At 39.8% G+C, this 14208-nt stretch overlaps 1 protein-coding gene and 2 long non-coding RNA genes across 3 annotated transcripts; all 3 read right to left on the bottom strand.

Moving 5' to 3' along the window:
* Window positions 1–386: 386 nt before the first annotated feature.
* Window positions 387–1359, bottom strand: LOC306706555. Its single transcript, XR_013767387.1, has 3 exons — window positions 1335–1359; window positions 972–1191; window positions 387–431 (listed from the first exon to the last, which is right to left on the bottom strand). It is a non-coding gene; the product is annotated as an uncharacterized lncRNA (long non-coding RNA).
* A 208-nt stretch (window positions 1360–1567) lies between these two features.
* Window positions 1568–7713, bottom strand: LOC306706035 (MAM and LDL-receptor class A domain-containing protein 1-like; the record flags this gene model as incomplete). The annotated part of the gene is made up of 13 exons (XM_079172946.1): window positions 1568–1674; window positions 2381–2500; window positions 2593–2683; window positions 3157–3252; window positions 3336–3490; window positions 3585–3704; window positions 3902–4073; window positions 4178–4311; window positions 5188–5310; window positions 6127–6267; window positions 6398–6488; window positions 7100–7362; window positions 7536–7713. The coding sequence occupies 13 exons, from the start codon at window positions 7711–7713 to the stop codon at window positions 1568–1570; spliced, it is 1791 nt and encodes a 596-aa protein (XP_079029072.1).
* Window positions 7714–8672: 959 nt separating this feature from the next.
* LOC306705929 lies at window positions 8673–9678 on the bottom strand. Its single transcript, XR_013767356.1, has 3 exons — window positions 9648–9678; window positions 8960–9088; window positions 8673–8764 (listed from the first exon to the last, which is right to left on the bottom strand). It is a non-coding gene; the product is annotated as an uncharacterized lncRNA (long non-coding RNA).
* Window positions 9679–14208: the final 4530 nt, after the last annotated feature.

The following is a 14208-nucleotide window of genomic DNA, read 5'->3' as shown; positions in this document are numbered from 1 at the left end:
TAATATTCTACATGGATCTATTTTCACGGAACCATTTTCGGGCTGTTGATCGGTTGAAAGTATTAATTTTGTTAAAAATTGATATTAGGCCTTTTTTGATACAACTCACACAGATCTGTAAGTGAACTCTGCCACAGAATATTCTTAGTCGTGGTCAAAGGGGATGAGGCAGATGATTCATGTCATGACATTTGTGCACACTTTCTGAGGAAGTGAATGAGGAAACTAAACAGGATGATGTGCATCCTTTGCATTGTCACATACTGTATGGTGTGAAAATGGTGGTGGTTTGTAATTTTCCTTTGCTGACCTGCCGTCCATATGGTACCATAAGGTGATACAGGAGATGTCTCTCAGTTGGATCCATTCTGACAAAACCTGCGCTACGTTGCTGTGGTTCCGGTGCATTGATGAGCTCAACAAGAACCAACCTGAATTCAAAGATGTGAATACAAATATAAAATAGCATAAGAATAGTGCAAAAAACAACTTTGCAATACTTGATCATTTTATTGTTATTGGTCAGGCATTTAAAGATTGTTTTGGAGAACAGACAAGGAGATTGTTTGTGTGGCAGGGAGGAGGTAATGTCAGCAACAGGACATAAGTCAGGTCAAAAACGAGAAGTTAATAAGTAACAGACTGTCCTGGTTAAACAGCAGCTGCAGTGACTCATGTTAATCATAAATTGCAACATTGCCAGTTGTTGAGCTAATTAGTCAGCTAACTGGATATTCAACTATTAAACCATAGTTACCAACATATTCACTACATTTACTCCTGAGGTTTTGTTGTGTATAATATAAAGACTTTTTTGTTAGTCTCAAAAGATCATTTCACGGGGAATAAGTAATATATACTGGGAATATGTTTCCCTATTACTGAGATCTCTGTTAAGAGCTGGTACGTCTACAACAGCTGCAAGTCCATGTTTATCTTTTTATATTGACAAAATATCAAAGACGTATTACCCTCTGGGGATTGAGTTGTGTGGTCTGTCAGTGGACCCTGGAAGCCTCCACTAGCCAGCACCCAGTCATGTCCATCTTCTTTGGGGACGTTGACCCAAGTACACTGTCCAGACTCAAAGTCACAGCTGCCTAGAGGACTGCAGGCCCCATCCCTCACAGAAATATCATCTAATTTCACTGTAGAGTTGGTGCCTGGCACATGGACTGCCTTAAACACAACCTGGTGAGGGACATACACTGTTTTAGGAAGCATATAACAGGAATGACTGAAAAATAAAATACAGTTATGCAGTTTAGTGACAAAAGAATGTTTGATTGGCAGAGAGCTTGAGAAAAGGGTTCAATCTAAAAAAAACATCTTACACGGAATTCTCCAGGGGAGGACACAGTGACCTCTGCCAACTCCCAGTTTGAGGAAGGCGCTCCAGATCGTTGCCAAAGTGCTTCACCAACCGCCCCGCTCCGCAGCACATGCACGCCGAGGACGTTAGAAGACCCTGAAGGTATCCAATACCTGAACAAGTCCAGTAGAAACACAAACAGTACAATATGTAGCGGACAGCAGTGCATAAATGTGTGTGATGGCAAGACTGGACTCACCAGAAGCGCACACATATCTCTGTAGCTGAGGTGAACTCTGGTGTTAGCAGCTCAGCTACCTCAACCTGTGTAGAATTTGATGTCATCACAGTCATGTAGAAGCCTTCAGCAAAGAGAGAAATAAAGCCGTTTCAAACGAAACATCCAGTTACAGCCAGACTGATGTTTTGGATAATTTAGCTCACTGTAGATTCTGCTTTTATTGTGATATTTGCATGTTTTTCCCCTCACCTCCAAAACTACAGTAAATATTTTATGAATCAAATAGCTACACGGAACCTGTGTCAAATGAGCAAACAGCTGCTAGCTGCTTAGCTAATGCTAAAATGCAAATGTCAGCATGCTAACATGCACAGTGTGACAATACTAACAGGGTGATGTTGAGCAGGACTAATGTTTTCTATGTTAATCATCTTAGTTGAGCATTTTAGCATGCTAACATTTGCAAAATGCCACAGCTAAGGCTGATGGACGTGTCATTAGTTTTGCAGGTATTTGGTTATTAATCAAAGAAATCAACAAACTGATAGTGGTGCTCTATGAAAAGTTACAGGATCACCAAAGTCAGTGGGAGTAACCATCTTGCAACCCCTCTGAGTTATTTTGCGACCGAACCTCCGATAATTTGGAGTCCCGATTCCGAGGTTGGGAACTAACACAATCTTTAACACATAAGCATAACTTCTGACTTACTATGGTTTCACAACAGATTACAACCTTTATCCAGTTAAGGTGAGACCATGATTGCTCTGCTCTTTCAATCATGTATTCTCAGCATGAAGTTGGTTCCACAACAGTTTTCTTCTCACCATTTTCCGTTCCATAGGTGTGATCCACCTGATATTTTGTGCCTCTTTTGCGACCCCAGAGGCCCTTGTGATTGAGAGTGTTCTCAAAGCCACACCAGCTGGAATCGAACCCACACGCAACTAAAATGGTGTGAAAAAGGGCAACGACTTAACAATCTCTCTACGTTTGACTTCCTGTGAACATCAAGCACAGGTGGTCTGTGTTTACGTACACTGATTACTGCAGGCCCCCTCCTTCACTCGAATGTCATCAATGGCAATGAATCCTTGACTGTTGGTGTTTCTATGGCCAGTGAACGTCACCTGTGGGTGAACAGCATTTAATACAAAAACAACAATGTGTTTTCTTTATTAAATAAAAAGTTGGTTGTGTTTCTGTAAAATTGCTTCTGTTCTGAATTCTGTGTTGATGAATCTAATGGGGATCCTAATAAAATAAATAAATTGCATGTGCAGATTTGAGCCCTACTGATCAGCCAATATTAGCTTATTGAAACTCCAAGGCACTCTCTTGTAAAACAATTAAAATGCCTTCATTGTAATGGCATAGTTATGTGAGACCTGCTTATGTTTGAGATTGTTTAAAAAACTGTAAAAAGGTCCTGTTTGGTATACATAATCTCACAATTAATTATGTTAGTTTATGACATGTGTGTATATCTGATATATAGCTATCTGATTTTTTTAAACTTTCAAATATTGTTATGAGCCTTAGAAAATCCAGCATTGGTTGGGCTTTATTGCAAACATGAATATGTGGTTGAGTTCATTTTTACCTGTATGGTATTGTTCATATTGACGTTTACTTGTGCGTTAATCCACTCTGGATTCTGGGTCCCCCGGCGAGTCCAGACTAACAGTTCAGAGGATTTCTAGAACAAAGTAAGTCATTACAGCTCAAAAGTAAAGACGCCTGTAACAGACGGATTGGAGTAGTACTAACTAGCATACATACCATCTCAACCAGCAGGTCCAGGGTGGACACTGAAGGCCCGAGCATGTAGTACCAGAATCCAACACAGATCTGTGGCGTCAGATTGTTGACCGGAACAGAGACGGCTGCTCTCTCCCCATCCTTAGACCCAGATCCATTCAACAGTAAGAAAAAACCTTGGCGGACAAATGAAAACACAGAGAGGGACTAAATAGAGCATGGCACTAGATCAGAGTTCTTCTCATCTCTGACAAAGAAGCGCTGCCATACCTTGATTGTTTTCAACAGTATGATCATACTGAGGTCCATCCCATGGCTGGTCCACTTGAAGTCCACTACTGAGAGTCCAGTTCAAATCATCACTGACCTCCTGGACCCAACTGCATAGACCTGTTTAACAAAATATTATTTTCAATGTTAAAATACTATATTAGTAACAACGGTAATGGGATATATAGACAACATAATATTTACTTGAAGGTATACAAATATCCAGATTATCTCAAGTAAAAAGCAAAAAAAATAATCCATTTGTCTTTTCCATTCCTGAGACACTTTAAGATACGATTCACGGTCTCTGAAGTCACCTTGTTCAAAAGTGCAGTCCATGTTCGAGGCAGGAGCAGTGGGGGTCGTGGTGGAAGGGTTCGGAGTGGTGGTTGGGATAATGTCATCACAAAACCTGTCCCTGATGATGTGGATGTCGTCCAGCGCAAAGCTTCCATCCATTGATTTTCGACAACTGGCTTGTAATATTATCTGCGGATGAAATTTGTTGTTCAGAAATTTGCACAGATTTCTTTCTTTTTTTTTCTCCAGAAACTTTGTCAGGGTTTAACATGAAATTATAATATTCGCCTTGCCTGGTGAGGCCCTGATGAATTGTAGTCCACCCTGTCCTGGATCCACGTGGAATTCATGAATCCATTTGTAGACCAAACAGAACGCAGTCCAGTAGTCTCGTTCACAAACACTGTCAGTGTAACGTATGAGGGCTCTGGAAGAAACACAATTCATCACCAAAACACCACAATGTGTGTTTATTGACAGGAATGTTTCATGTTCTTGGTAATTCAATCAGACAAAAAGATGAGGATTAATAATATATGTAAGACAGTTAAATCTGTAATGAGGCATGCACAGCAGAGCACTAAAAGAAAAGCTCAGTGACAAAACCTCATGCTCTTATTTGCATCATTTTATTTGTAGGCCCTTTTGCATGCGTACATGTACCATACTGTGTAAAATACACGTGTAGTAAGAACTTAAATTTCAAGCATTAAACCTACTTTTGCCCCCCTCACTAGCTCTGAGGTTGAGAACATGATTGTATTCAGCATTGTCTAAAAGTATGATATGTATGATGTTTACACAGAGTTAAATATAGAAATGTACGACTTTAAACTATTAGTAATTAGAAATATTAGTATACACTGTATTGTAAATATCACTTTTTTTCTCTTTTAGGGTTTTTAATATTAATTTCTGTATTTTATTTTTAATCAACTCCATACATCATACTGTTATTATATCATTATCTGTTTCTGTTGATCTTGGATTCTTGATTATTCTTTTCAAGTCTAATTCACTATTGGTGCGTCTGTATGTGCTGCTGCTAACTTGGCAAAGATAACACAGTAAAATAATTAACTGTGATAATAATTAACTTGGAGATTTGATGAAACAAAACCTGGCTGAAAAAGTGGACATTTTGGTTTCTGGGTTAAATTTGGCTGCGGTTTTAAGAGATTTACTGTAAATTACCAACCACTAAATATAACATTGACTCAAAATCTAAACAACTTTTTAGCAATGGTGGCATTCAAATGACCAAATCAATGATGTCTGACAGAGTAGAAAAGACTATACTTACTATCATCTAGCCACCCTTCGGTGTGGTGCCAGATCTCCAGGCAAGCTCGGTCTACTGCCTCCATGGTCTCACTCTCCAGTCGCGCAATATCTTCTTCATTAGACTTGAAGAATGCAAAGTGGCCTGTGGAGTGACAAATAAACACGAAATATCCAGGAGAACCATTTTCCAAAAGTGTTCTGCAAGTGCAAATAGTTTGCATAATGTCAGATTCACGTTATGGTGGGGGTTAGCTGTTAGGAGCATCTTACTCAGTCGCTTACCGCACTTCCCAGCTGGCCCAATGAATTTAAAGTATTTAAAGCTGTTAAACACGGATGTGATCCTATGTATACACACAGTACATTGAAACAGTTGTTGCTTGCTACAATCATCCCTCCTGTTTATACTAGCCAGTAAGAAATGACTCTCTTTGTACTAAAAAGTTTATCTGAAGTCAATATGAGCCTGCAACAGTCTGAGGTAACGAATCAAGTTGGTACCTTCCAGAGTTACAGTATCTTAAGTGTGAAATTGCGTCTCTCTAATGCAGCTCAACAAGGAAACACTGTTTGTGGGAAAGACAATGTGGGAGTTTTACACCAATAAGATTATAACTTTGGAAGATATACTCTTAATTTATCAAACTCAGACTGCTGAAGCTTCATGTACAGGAGGAGTGTAGATCGTGTCCCCCCCACCTCTTACGTTGGGCGCACATCAGGAAGTGATCTCTTAATAGCTAGTATGAACAGGAGGGATGATAACAGTAAGTACAAACTGTTTCAGTGTTCATATTGTTCCTTAGACAGACTTGAAGCAGTGTGACCCTTTCCTGTAAATTAAAGTAATCCAAGTTTCCCTTCTCCCTCTGTCTCGAGCACAAGATCCCTGTTTTGCTCTCTATTTTGAGGACTGCTAAATGCTGCGCTCACTGTTAAAGAATGTGTGTCGACTTACCCAAAGCAGAATTTATGGAATGGTCATTTTCTGGAATAAGCAGACCCTCGCTGTCCCCTGACATCCAGTCCCAGTCCACTCCGGACTCTGCTGGAGGATTGTTCACCCAACCACAGAAGTCCATTTCAAAGTCACAAAATCCTGCAAGTAGTAACACAGATTCAAATAAAGTATACAACCAGAGGTGCAATTAGAACGCCCCCCTCCAAACACATTTACACCATTTGTAATTTCTCATCTTTAAAGTTTGAAGTTCACCGCGGTCACTGACCTGGCGGGGGACAGGCACCATTCAGGACAGTGAGGTCGTCAATGGCGATATCTCTCCTCAGTCCATCCCCAACCACCGCCTCAAAGTTCACCTGTCACTCAGAATGACAATTTATACTAAGAGTCTCTGCTGAAAAAGCTGAGCTGAATGTCACAATCCACACATACTTAAATTAATCCTAAAACAATACTCATATGCCATTACGTATGTTGTTAAGAGTTATTAAGCGTCAGTCCTCCTGTACATACTGGCAAGTAGAGATCCCTTTCTAAAGCGATTACAATGTTATTTTCCAGTGTTATTTTCTTTTTAGTACAAAATGTCTTCTTTGCGCCACAGAATAATAGAGACAAAATGAGGAAATGTCATACTTAAAAGATCATTTGTGTCTTTTCTTTTCGTGTCATTTTGGAACACGTCTGTATGTTTTGTCCTCCATCACTTACAAGAGTGCTTTAAGAAGGGAGCTCTTTGCGGCCGGGACGGACAGGAGGAACAATTAAAGCGTCCAACAGGAGTTTCAATGTATTTATGGGCATGTGAGTATTGTCTTAAGACTTGAGCAAATGTGAACTTACACTTAAATCTGATTTGATGGAACTACATCTACAGTGTTGTACATCACTGCATACAATTAATTGCACTGATTGGGTAATCATTTATTTATTTATTATCATTATCTGATAACTAACTACCAGGTACCTGATACCGGGCATTGGGACTGAACAGAGTCACTCTTCCGTGCCTCCAGCGCGTCCCCTGATCTCCACTTCTGGTCCAGAGCGGGACACTGTTGCTGTCAAGGGTTTGAAGGGAAACACTGAGTTCCCCCACTTCACTTCCCTCCATGTAGTACCAGAACATTAGGCATTCCCCGTCAGCAGCAGTGCGCTCCATCACCGCAGTCATCACTGCGCCTCTGGACCCCACAGGGTGACTCCACAACTGGGCACTCAGGTAATAACCTACACATAAGGTGGAGTTGTGAACATGTTGTTTTATATAACATGCGATCACACATAGTTTATCTACGATAACTAATGTATCATTTATTACTTAATTTGTGCATCATCCTCAAATATTGCTAAGATTCACAACACATTAGCCAGTGGAGTCTGTATCTCAAGTGGTTGTCTACCTTGCTCTGTCCCCAGAGTGTGATCTGTGGCTGGGCCTGAAGAGTTGGCTGGTCGGGACGTCCCCGTGATCCGGCTCCAGCTGAAGTCTGCCGACGATTGGGCCAGCAGACCACAGAGGGAGCCCTGGAAGGTGCACTCTCTCTCAGCCGGACAAGAGCCCGTCTCACTGGACACCATTACGTTATCAACGGCTATGCTGCCCTGCGCACCACCCACCACAGCTTCTATAATGAACTGGAGAACAACATACATTCATTTTGCATTTCATGATTTTTGTCATGAAACATATTATTAAAGTGTTTTAAATGGCTAAGGAAGTCAAAATCAAGTCTAATGCAAGCGCATTGAAGCTAACCTGTTATTAGACTTCACTCAGAATTGAAAAACATTAGTTGTAAGAAATAGTGAGGAAGAAACAGAAATAAGAGGCTTGTGTTTCAGCAGGAACATTAAGTCACATGTGCTTAAATTATTGGCTATCTTTGAACAAGTCTTCACAGAAAACGCACATGTTTAATCGTTTTCAATCAGGCATCAACGGATGGCAGAGTCAGACCGAGTGTCCTGAATCGTGACCAACTTCTGATAAAGGGATGAGAATAAACAATAATCTTCACGGAGCTTTGATTTTTTCCAACACATCGAACACATGTGCATGAGACCGACACTAACTCCACATGCACATTTCTCACACTAGGAAGTAGAAAAACAAATTGCTCTGTTTGCACTTTATCTAAAAGAGGTACTTTTTATTTATTTTATTTAGAAGATTGTCTCGTTTTCTTTTTCTTGAAGGCCTTGAGGTCATTGTGCTAGGACTCATTTTAATCATGGTAAAGATTATATTTGTTTTCCATATTCCAAGTTCAATGTGTCTATATGTTTAAACTATCCTACTTAAATAAATGACAGTAAATATTGTTGAAATGTTATGGAAATGCATTGTTGATTTTATTTCATAGATGTTCAGAATTTCGCTGCGAGGAAAGTTTCATAAAACGCTTTGAAATCTATGGATACCCCTGTTCTTAAAAAGTCCTCTAAAAACTTTCTCTGTTATAAATCTTCAGAAGAATAAACACAAAATTGAGTCATAGAAATACCTGTATCGGTTTTTCACTTTCAAAGGTAAGATCTGCAAATCTCCATTTGTTTCCCTGGGTGCCACTTCTCATCCATACAACCGTCTCCGCTTCACCAGAGCGCTTTGCAATAAACCTCAATGAACCTGATAATAATAAAACATATCAACAAAGAGTGTGCATTTGAGGGATGCATGCATATTACAGTGAAAAATGTAAAGGTGTTAGAATTAATCTGAATGGTACGGACCTTGGAAGTAGCTGTGCTCACTTCTGAATTTAGTTTAATCTAATTTATTATCTAATACGTTTGAAATGGTTATGGACAGGGAGGCACTTACCAATGCTGGGGCCAAACATGTGGTACAAGAAGCTCACACATATGACTTGACCTGCAGGTTGAGGGAAGCTGATGAGTCTGGCTGCTGATGAGGTAGCCAGGTTGTGTTTACTTATGATCATGTAGTAGCCTGCAGAGGAAGAAAAACAACAACAACAAAGAGTCAAAATTATGTATTTCTTTCCAAATCATCAAGGACTCCGTGCGCTTTAGTGCACTAGTATTAGAGAATTTAAAATGTGCTTACACTGTTGGTCCTAATTTGGACCTTGCTCTCATGAATGTTTTCATATTCTATTTTGACATCTAAGGAGAATTAGCAACTGCTATGGCAATAAAATAAATAAACGATAAACAGAACGTGCTGATATGGGTGAATAACAACATGTAAGTGCTGCTGAGTTATTCATAAAGCTGGATTACCAACTGAAGGGCAAAGCAGGCTACTAGCCTTGACCTAACTAGACCTGTTGGGGCCACGAAGGGTCCAGGTCCAGAAAGTGCCACTAATAAACCGTATAAGCTGAAATGATGTCATCATCTGTGTTGTTACATAATTCTGAGCCTTGTAGAGGCCTTTAGGCCTTTATTATTTCAGTTAATATTGAGCTTACTTTGTGCATTACACAAAAATGTGCTTAATCAAGACGCCACAAAGTAATATTGTTTACAGCCAGTAGGATACTCACCCTTTGCAGTTGAGTCTTCACTGAATGCCGTATTACTCCTTTTCCACAAAAGGCTGGCAGTGTAGTCGTGGTACCATGAACAGGTGTCCTTTTCAAAATCACATGACAGTTGGTCTGATCCTGCGGGGACATCTTCTTCTCTACAGTTGTCAAAGCTGACATCATCCAACATAACGTCAAAGGCTCCCGAAGGTCTGGATGAAAACCGCAGCTGTAGAAAGAGTAGTGCTTTACTCTGCATTTATTCTGAAAATCAATATTCAAAATGATTTAGGAAGAAGACGTGAAAAAATGAGCCTCGACTGATCACCTAGCGTTGTCCACTCCCTGTGTATTGTATATATGTGCACTGTTGCCTTTAAGCACACTTCAAGTACAAATCACCCAACATACTTTACGTATGTGGAAGCTTGCCTTGAACCCTCATAACCATCCCATTTCTGAGTACCACCTGTCCTGGATTTGCTGTGTGTCTGCATGGCAACACAAAACTATTCAGGAAAATGTACCAAGTAAACATCATGCCAAGTAAAATAATCTAAGGTGCTTTATTGATTCCCAGAGAGTTACACAAGAACAGGAAACAGAGCAGATAAAGATACAATAAATGTAGAGGTACAATAAAAGGTTAAGAAATCAGGAGAGCTACACGGTGAATCTGAATTAAATCATAGTTAGCAGTATTAACAGATACAAAATGAGCAGGTAGTAAATATGTTTAAAAAGTCAAGCCTAACTTTTACCTCTAATCGTGCTCTAAGTTTTTAAACTACAGTTCCCATAATGCTTTGGGGATGTAAAGATGAAATTGAATGTTGCCATGGATCCAGTGAGGTATGCTGTGGGTTACAACTTGAGCCCTGTTATTTTAGCCTGTGTTTGTTAACATTTTGGCAATTGTCACCATTAAAAGTAGGACGAATTAGATATTAGCAGTTTCTATTTGCTTTAAAACCAATGAATGTAAAGACAACTATCACTGGATTGTTTTGATGCTGAAGAAAACTTAAACATGATGATTCTCAGGCAAGTTCTGCAGCTGTAAGAAACGTAATTTTTCTATGATTTCTAAGCAGATTCATGGATGATAGTTTGATATGACTACAGCCTAAACTTATACAGGATATTTCACCCACCTTGTATCCTCCCGGCTGATTTCCAATGAAAACTGTGGCATTCTCCCAACCGTCCGTCTGAATTTTAGAAAGCTCCAGCAGCTGTTTTTCAGCACTGCCTCTGAGCATTGTTACCTTAAAGGTCGGTGCTGATGATGATGATGATGACGTATTGTAAATATGGTACCAGAAGCTGAAAAACATCGACAGTCAAATCAGAAAAAGCAGGCAACAGCTAGCGCGGGATATGTGGCAAATTCAAGACAAATTCTAGTGAAATAATTTAAATGCATTGTAAATCAAGGACATATCTATTAATAAAACACATATCTTAAATAAAATGTATTGTTTTTAGTACCTCATCTGGCATCCCAGAGCTGCCAGGTTGTCAACAGAATAGTCCAAATTGGCCGAAGAATAACCACCGGGTTGTTTGCTATCTATATGCATGACATGTCCTGTATCCAGCAGACAAATATCCAATAATAAGATTATCATCAAAGGCTTAATCTTGTCATCTAATAAAACATTTTTAGCACAGATTTTGCAAGTGACCGAATCCGTTTTAAACTAATTATCAACAAAGTAATCACAACACAAATGAAACATGGCAGAAGGTTAATGTTTACCAAACGGACTTCCTGTGGTATGGTCCAGTCCAGGTATTGAGGTGATGTTTGCCATCTGCCGACTCCAGCGGTAGGAGTTCCCACTGATGTCTTTCCAACCACAGGAGTGATGCTCAAAGGCACATGACCCTTAACAAGGAGCGGTGCCACAGAGTACAAATTGAATCACAAAGTATTCACAGACTTTGTGAAATAACCCGAAAGCAATGTAGTTCCCAGTTTAGTGATATTTATTCTGTTTTATTGTTTTATTTTTAGGTATTTAAAAGCCAGATATAACAGATTGGGCGACTGTGGCTCAGTAGTAGAGCAGGGTCGTCCTTCAATCAGAGGATCGTCGGTTCGATCCCCGGCTACCCATGTCAATGTGTCCTTGGGCAAGACACTTGGGTGTGAATGCTTAAATAGTCCTGATGGGCAGGTGTCACTTTGCATGGTAGCCCCTGTCATCAGTGTGTGAATGTGTGTGAATGGGTGAATGAGGACATGTAGTGTTAAAGCACTTTAAATGGTCGGAAAATTAGAAAAGGGCTATACAAGTACTATACAAGTACAGCCCATTTACCATCTACAGATCTCAAGTACTGCATCCTAAATGCACATTTGTTAACGGTCTGATGTCCTTCGGTGACATTTAGTTAGAAAAAGTTAAATTAGACTTGATTTGAAAAACGTTTGCCTGTCAGCATACCACAAAACTCCTCGTCTGAGCCATCTTCACAGTCCTTCTTAAAATCACAGACGAGTCCGGCAGGGAGACATTCTCCAGATGTGCAGTTGAACTCCCCGTCAGGACAAGAAGACACGATGACCAACAATGCTGTAAAGAGATTTTTGTCACAAAGAGATAACAAAAGAGAATTTGAGGGGGAAATGCACAAACATTATTGACACTGGAACAAGTTGTGACACACAACTTCTGGTGACTTCTCCCTCATCTTTACACTCCTTATTCAACCAGCATTCACATTAATAATGTTCACTACAATGTAATATTTAGCTATGAAGAGCCTTACCTGACAGCAGAACAAATACTTGCTTCATGTCTGAAGAAACATCACAAATGGCAAGAAAATCAAAAGAAAAAGGTAAAGACCCTTAAAGCATGAGCTCCACCCCAGCTAACCGTCAGATTAACAGTTTGTGACTGTATTACTGGAGAGCAACTTTTATTACAACAATTGAGCCAAGGCTGTGATTCCTTATCGGTAAACCCTTAAAGCTTAAAGTCCAGAGTGTTCTCAGTGAACTGCATTACTTTTCCGTCGCTTGTCTTTATGATCCTCATTTCTCACGACTGTCACATAACATAGCAGTGACATTTTTGTTTTGGTAAATATTAATAAGGTTGAACTTTGACCTAGAACAAGACGCATACATGTGAATTCAAACAAATAGCATTAACTACAAGTATTTGATGAATTTGGCACAAGCAATATGAGCATGAAGGTTGCTACTTTCCCTATCTATTCAATACCCTCATTAACATCCTCTTCCTCTTCCCTCTACAGGGGCTGTAAACCTACTTATTTTAAAGGTCTCAGGTCACACCTGTAAGGTGTTCAGGCATCCGGCCAATGAAACTGACAATGACATCATCTCACAAACGGCACATTATCAAAAGCCAAGGTTTGTTTGTGGACTGAAGGGGGAAGAGGAGAAAGTGGCCAGTGATAACTCATTTAATGTGCGAGAAGGGGAAAGCCACAAAGTACACGCCCACAAATTAAGATTAATCATATAGGACCAAAGTAAACAGTGTGCAAGTTTATAATGGTGGAGGTGGGAAAAACGAGATGAATGGAAACAGCAGGTATGACGTTAGATCTTTATCAGCTAAGAATCAAACAGCAGCTCGTTAACTTTTATTTAATTCCATTTTCATTTGGATTCAGCCACTACAAGCTCTGTTAAATGTGTTATAAGTCTATTTATTAATTACAATGCTCTTGGTGCACATGGTATTTAGTTTACTTGCCTCACCGCCTTTATTGATACACATTTGGAGTAGATCAGTCTTGTTTTACCGTTTGGGGGACTAGAGCTATAGTCTAGTTATTTGTTTCTTTGTGTTTATCAGTTTTTGGTTTGGGTTGGGATTGGGTTCCCTGGGGGGTCCTTTGTGGTTTCAAGTGTGCATCTCATGGCATGCTCCATTAGTGAGCTTGCAGCACTCTGAAAGTAGCAGTGAAAGGGCGAGCTGGTTATATGTGACGTCCTGAAGGGGGAAACTGCAGAGCAGTCCACTTTTTGTCAAATCTTATCTTTATTTCATTTAAGAGGGGACAATGCACATCAAATAACATGAGCCATCTCGTAAATGTGCCAGATTTAACAGGCTCATTTTCATCTGCAGGCCCTGGCAGGTTGATGGGATCAAAGAAAACCTACAAAAGGCACATAATCCTTGTTTCTTCACCATTTATGACCCTTAACATATTTGGAGATAGAGATGTGACGGACTGATGTGGGACAAAGTTACTAAGAAACTACAGCAGTATAAAACTCCACTAGTTCTACTTACAGGCTTCATAAAAACAATCATTGCAGTCACAAAAGTTCATATTTCAGCACAGCCGTCCGCGCCAAAAAGGAGAATAACCAAAGAGGAAGTGAAAATACAAAATGCTATGATAGATGTAAAGGCAGAGTTGGAGAACCAACCTCAACATCTGAATGCCTCTGCCCCCGAACAGGATATTGTGTTGCTACACTCAGGATGCACAACATTTTCTCTTCATCAGCTCTCAGCATATTTGTGACTTTTAACCACCTTTTCATGCAAGCATGCGAGGTTGAAAAGCAAAACTCACTAGA

The sequence above is a fragment of the Pholis gunnellus genome (genome assembly GCF_910591455.1).
Source record: "Pholis gunnellus genome assembly, chromosome: 14".
Classification (NCBI taxonomy): Eukaryota; Metazoa; Chordata; class Actinopteri; order Perciformes; family Pholidae; genus Pholis; species Pholis gunnellus.
Note: the sequence above shows the minus strand (reverse complement) of the source record. Positions and strands in the feature narration are given on the sequence as shown.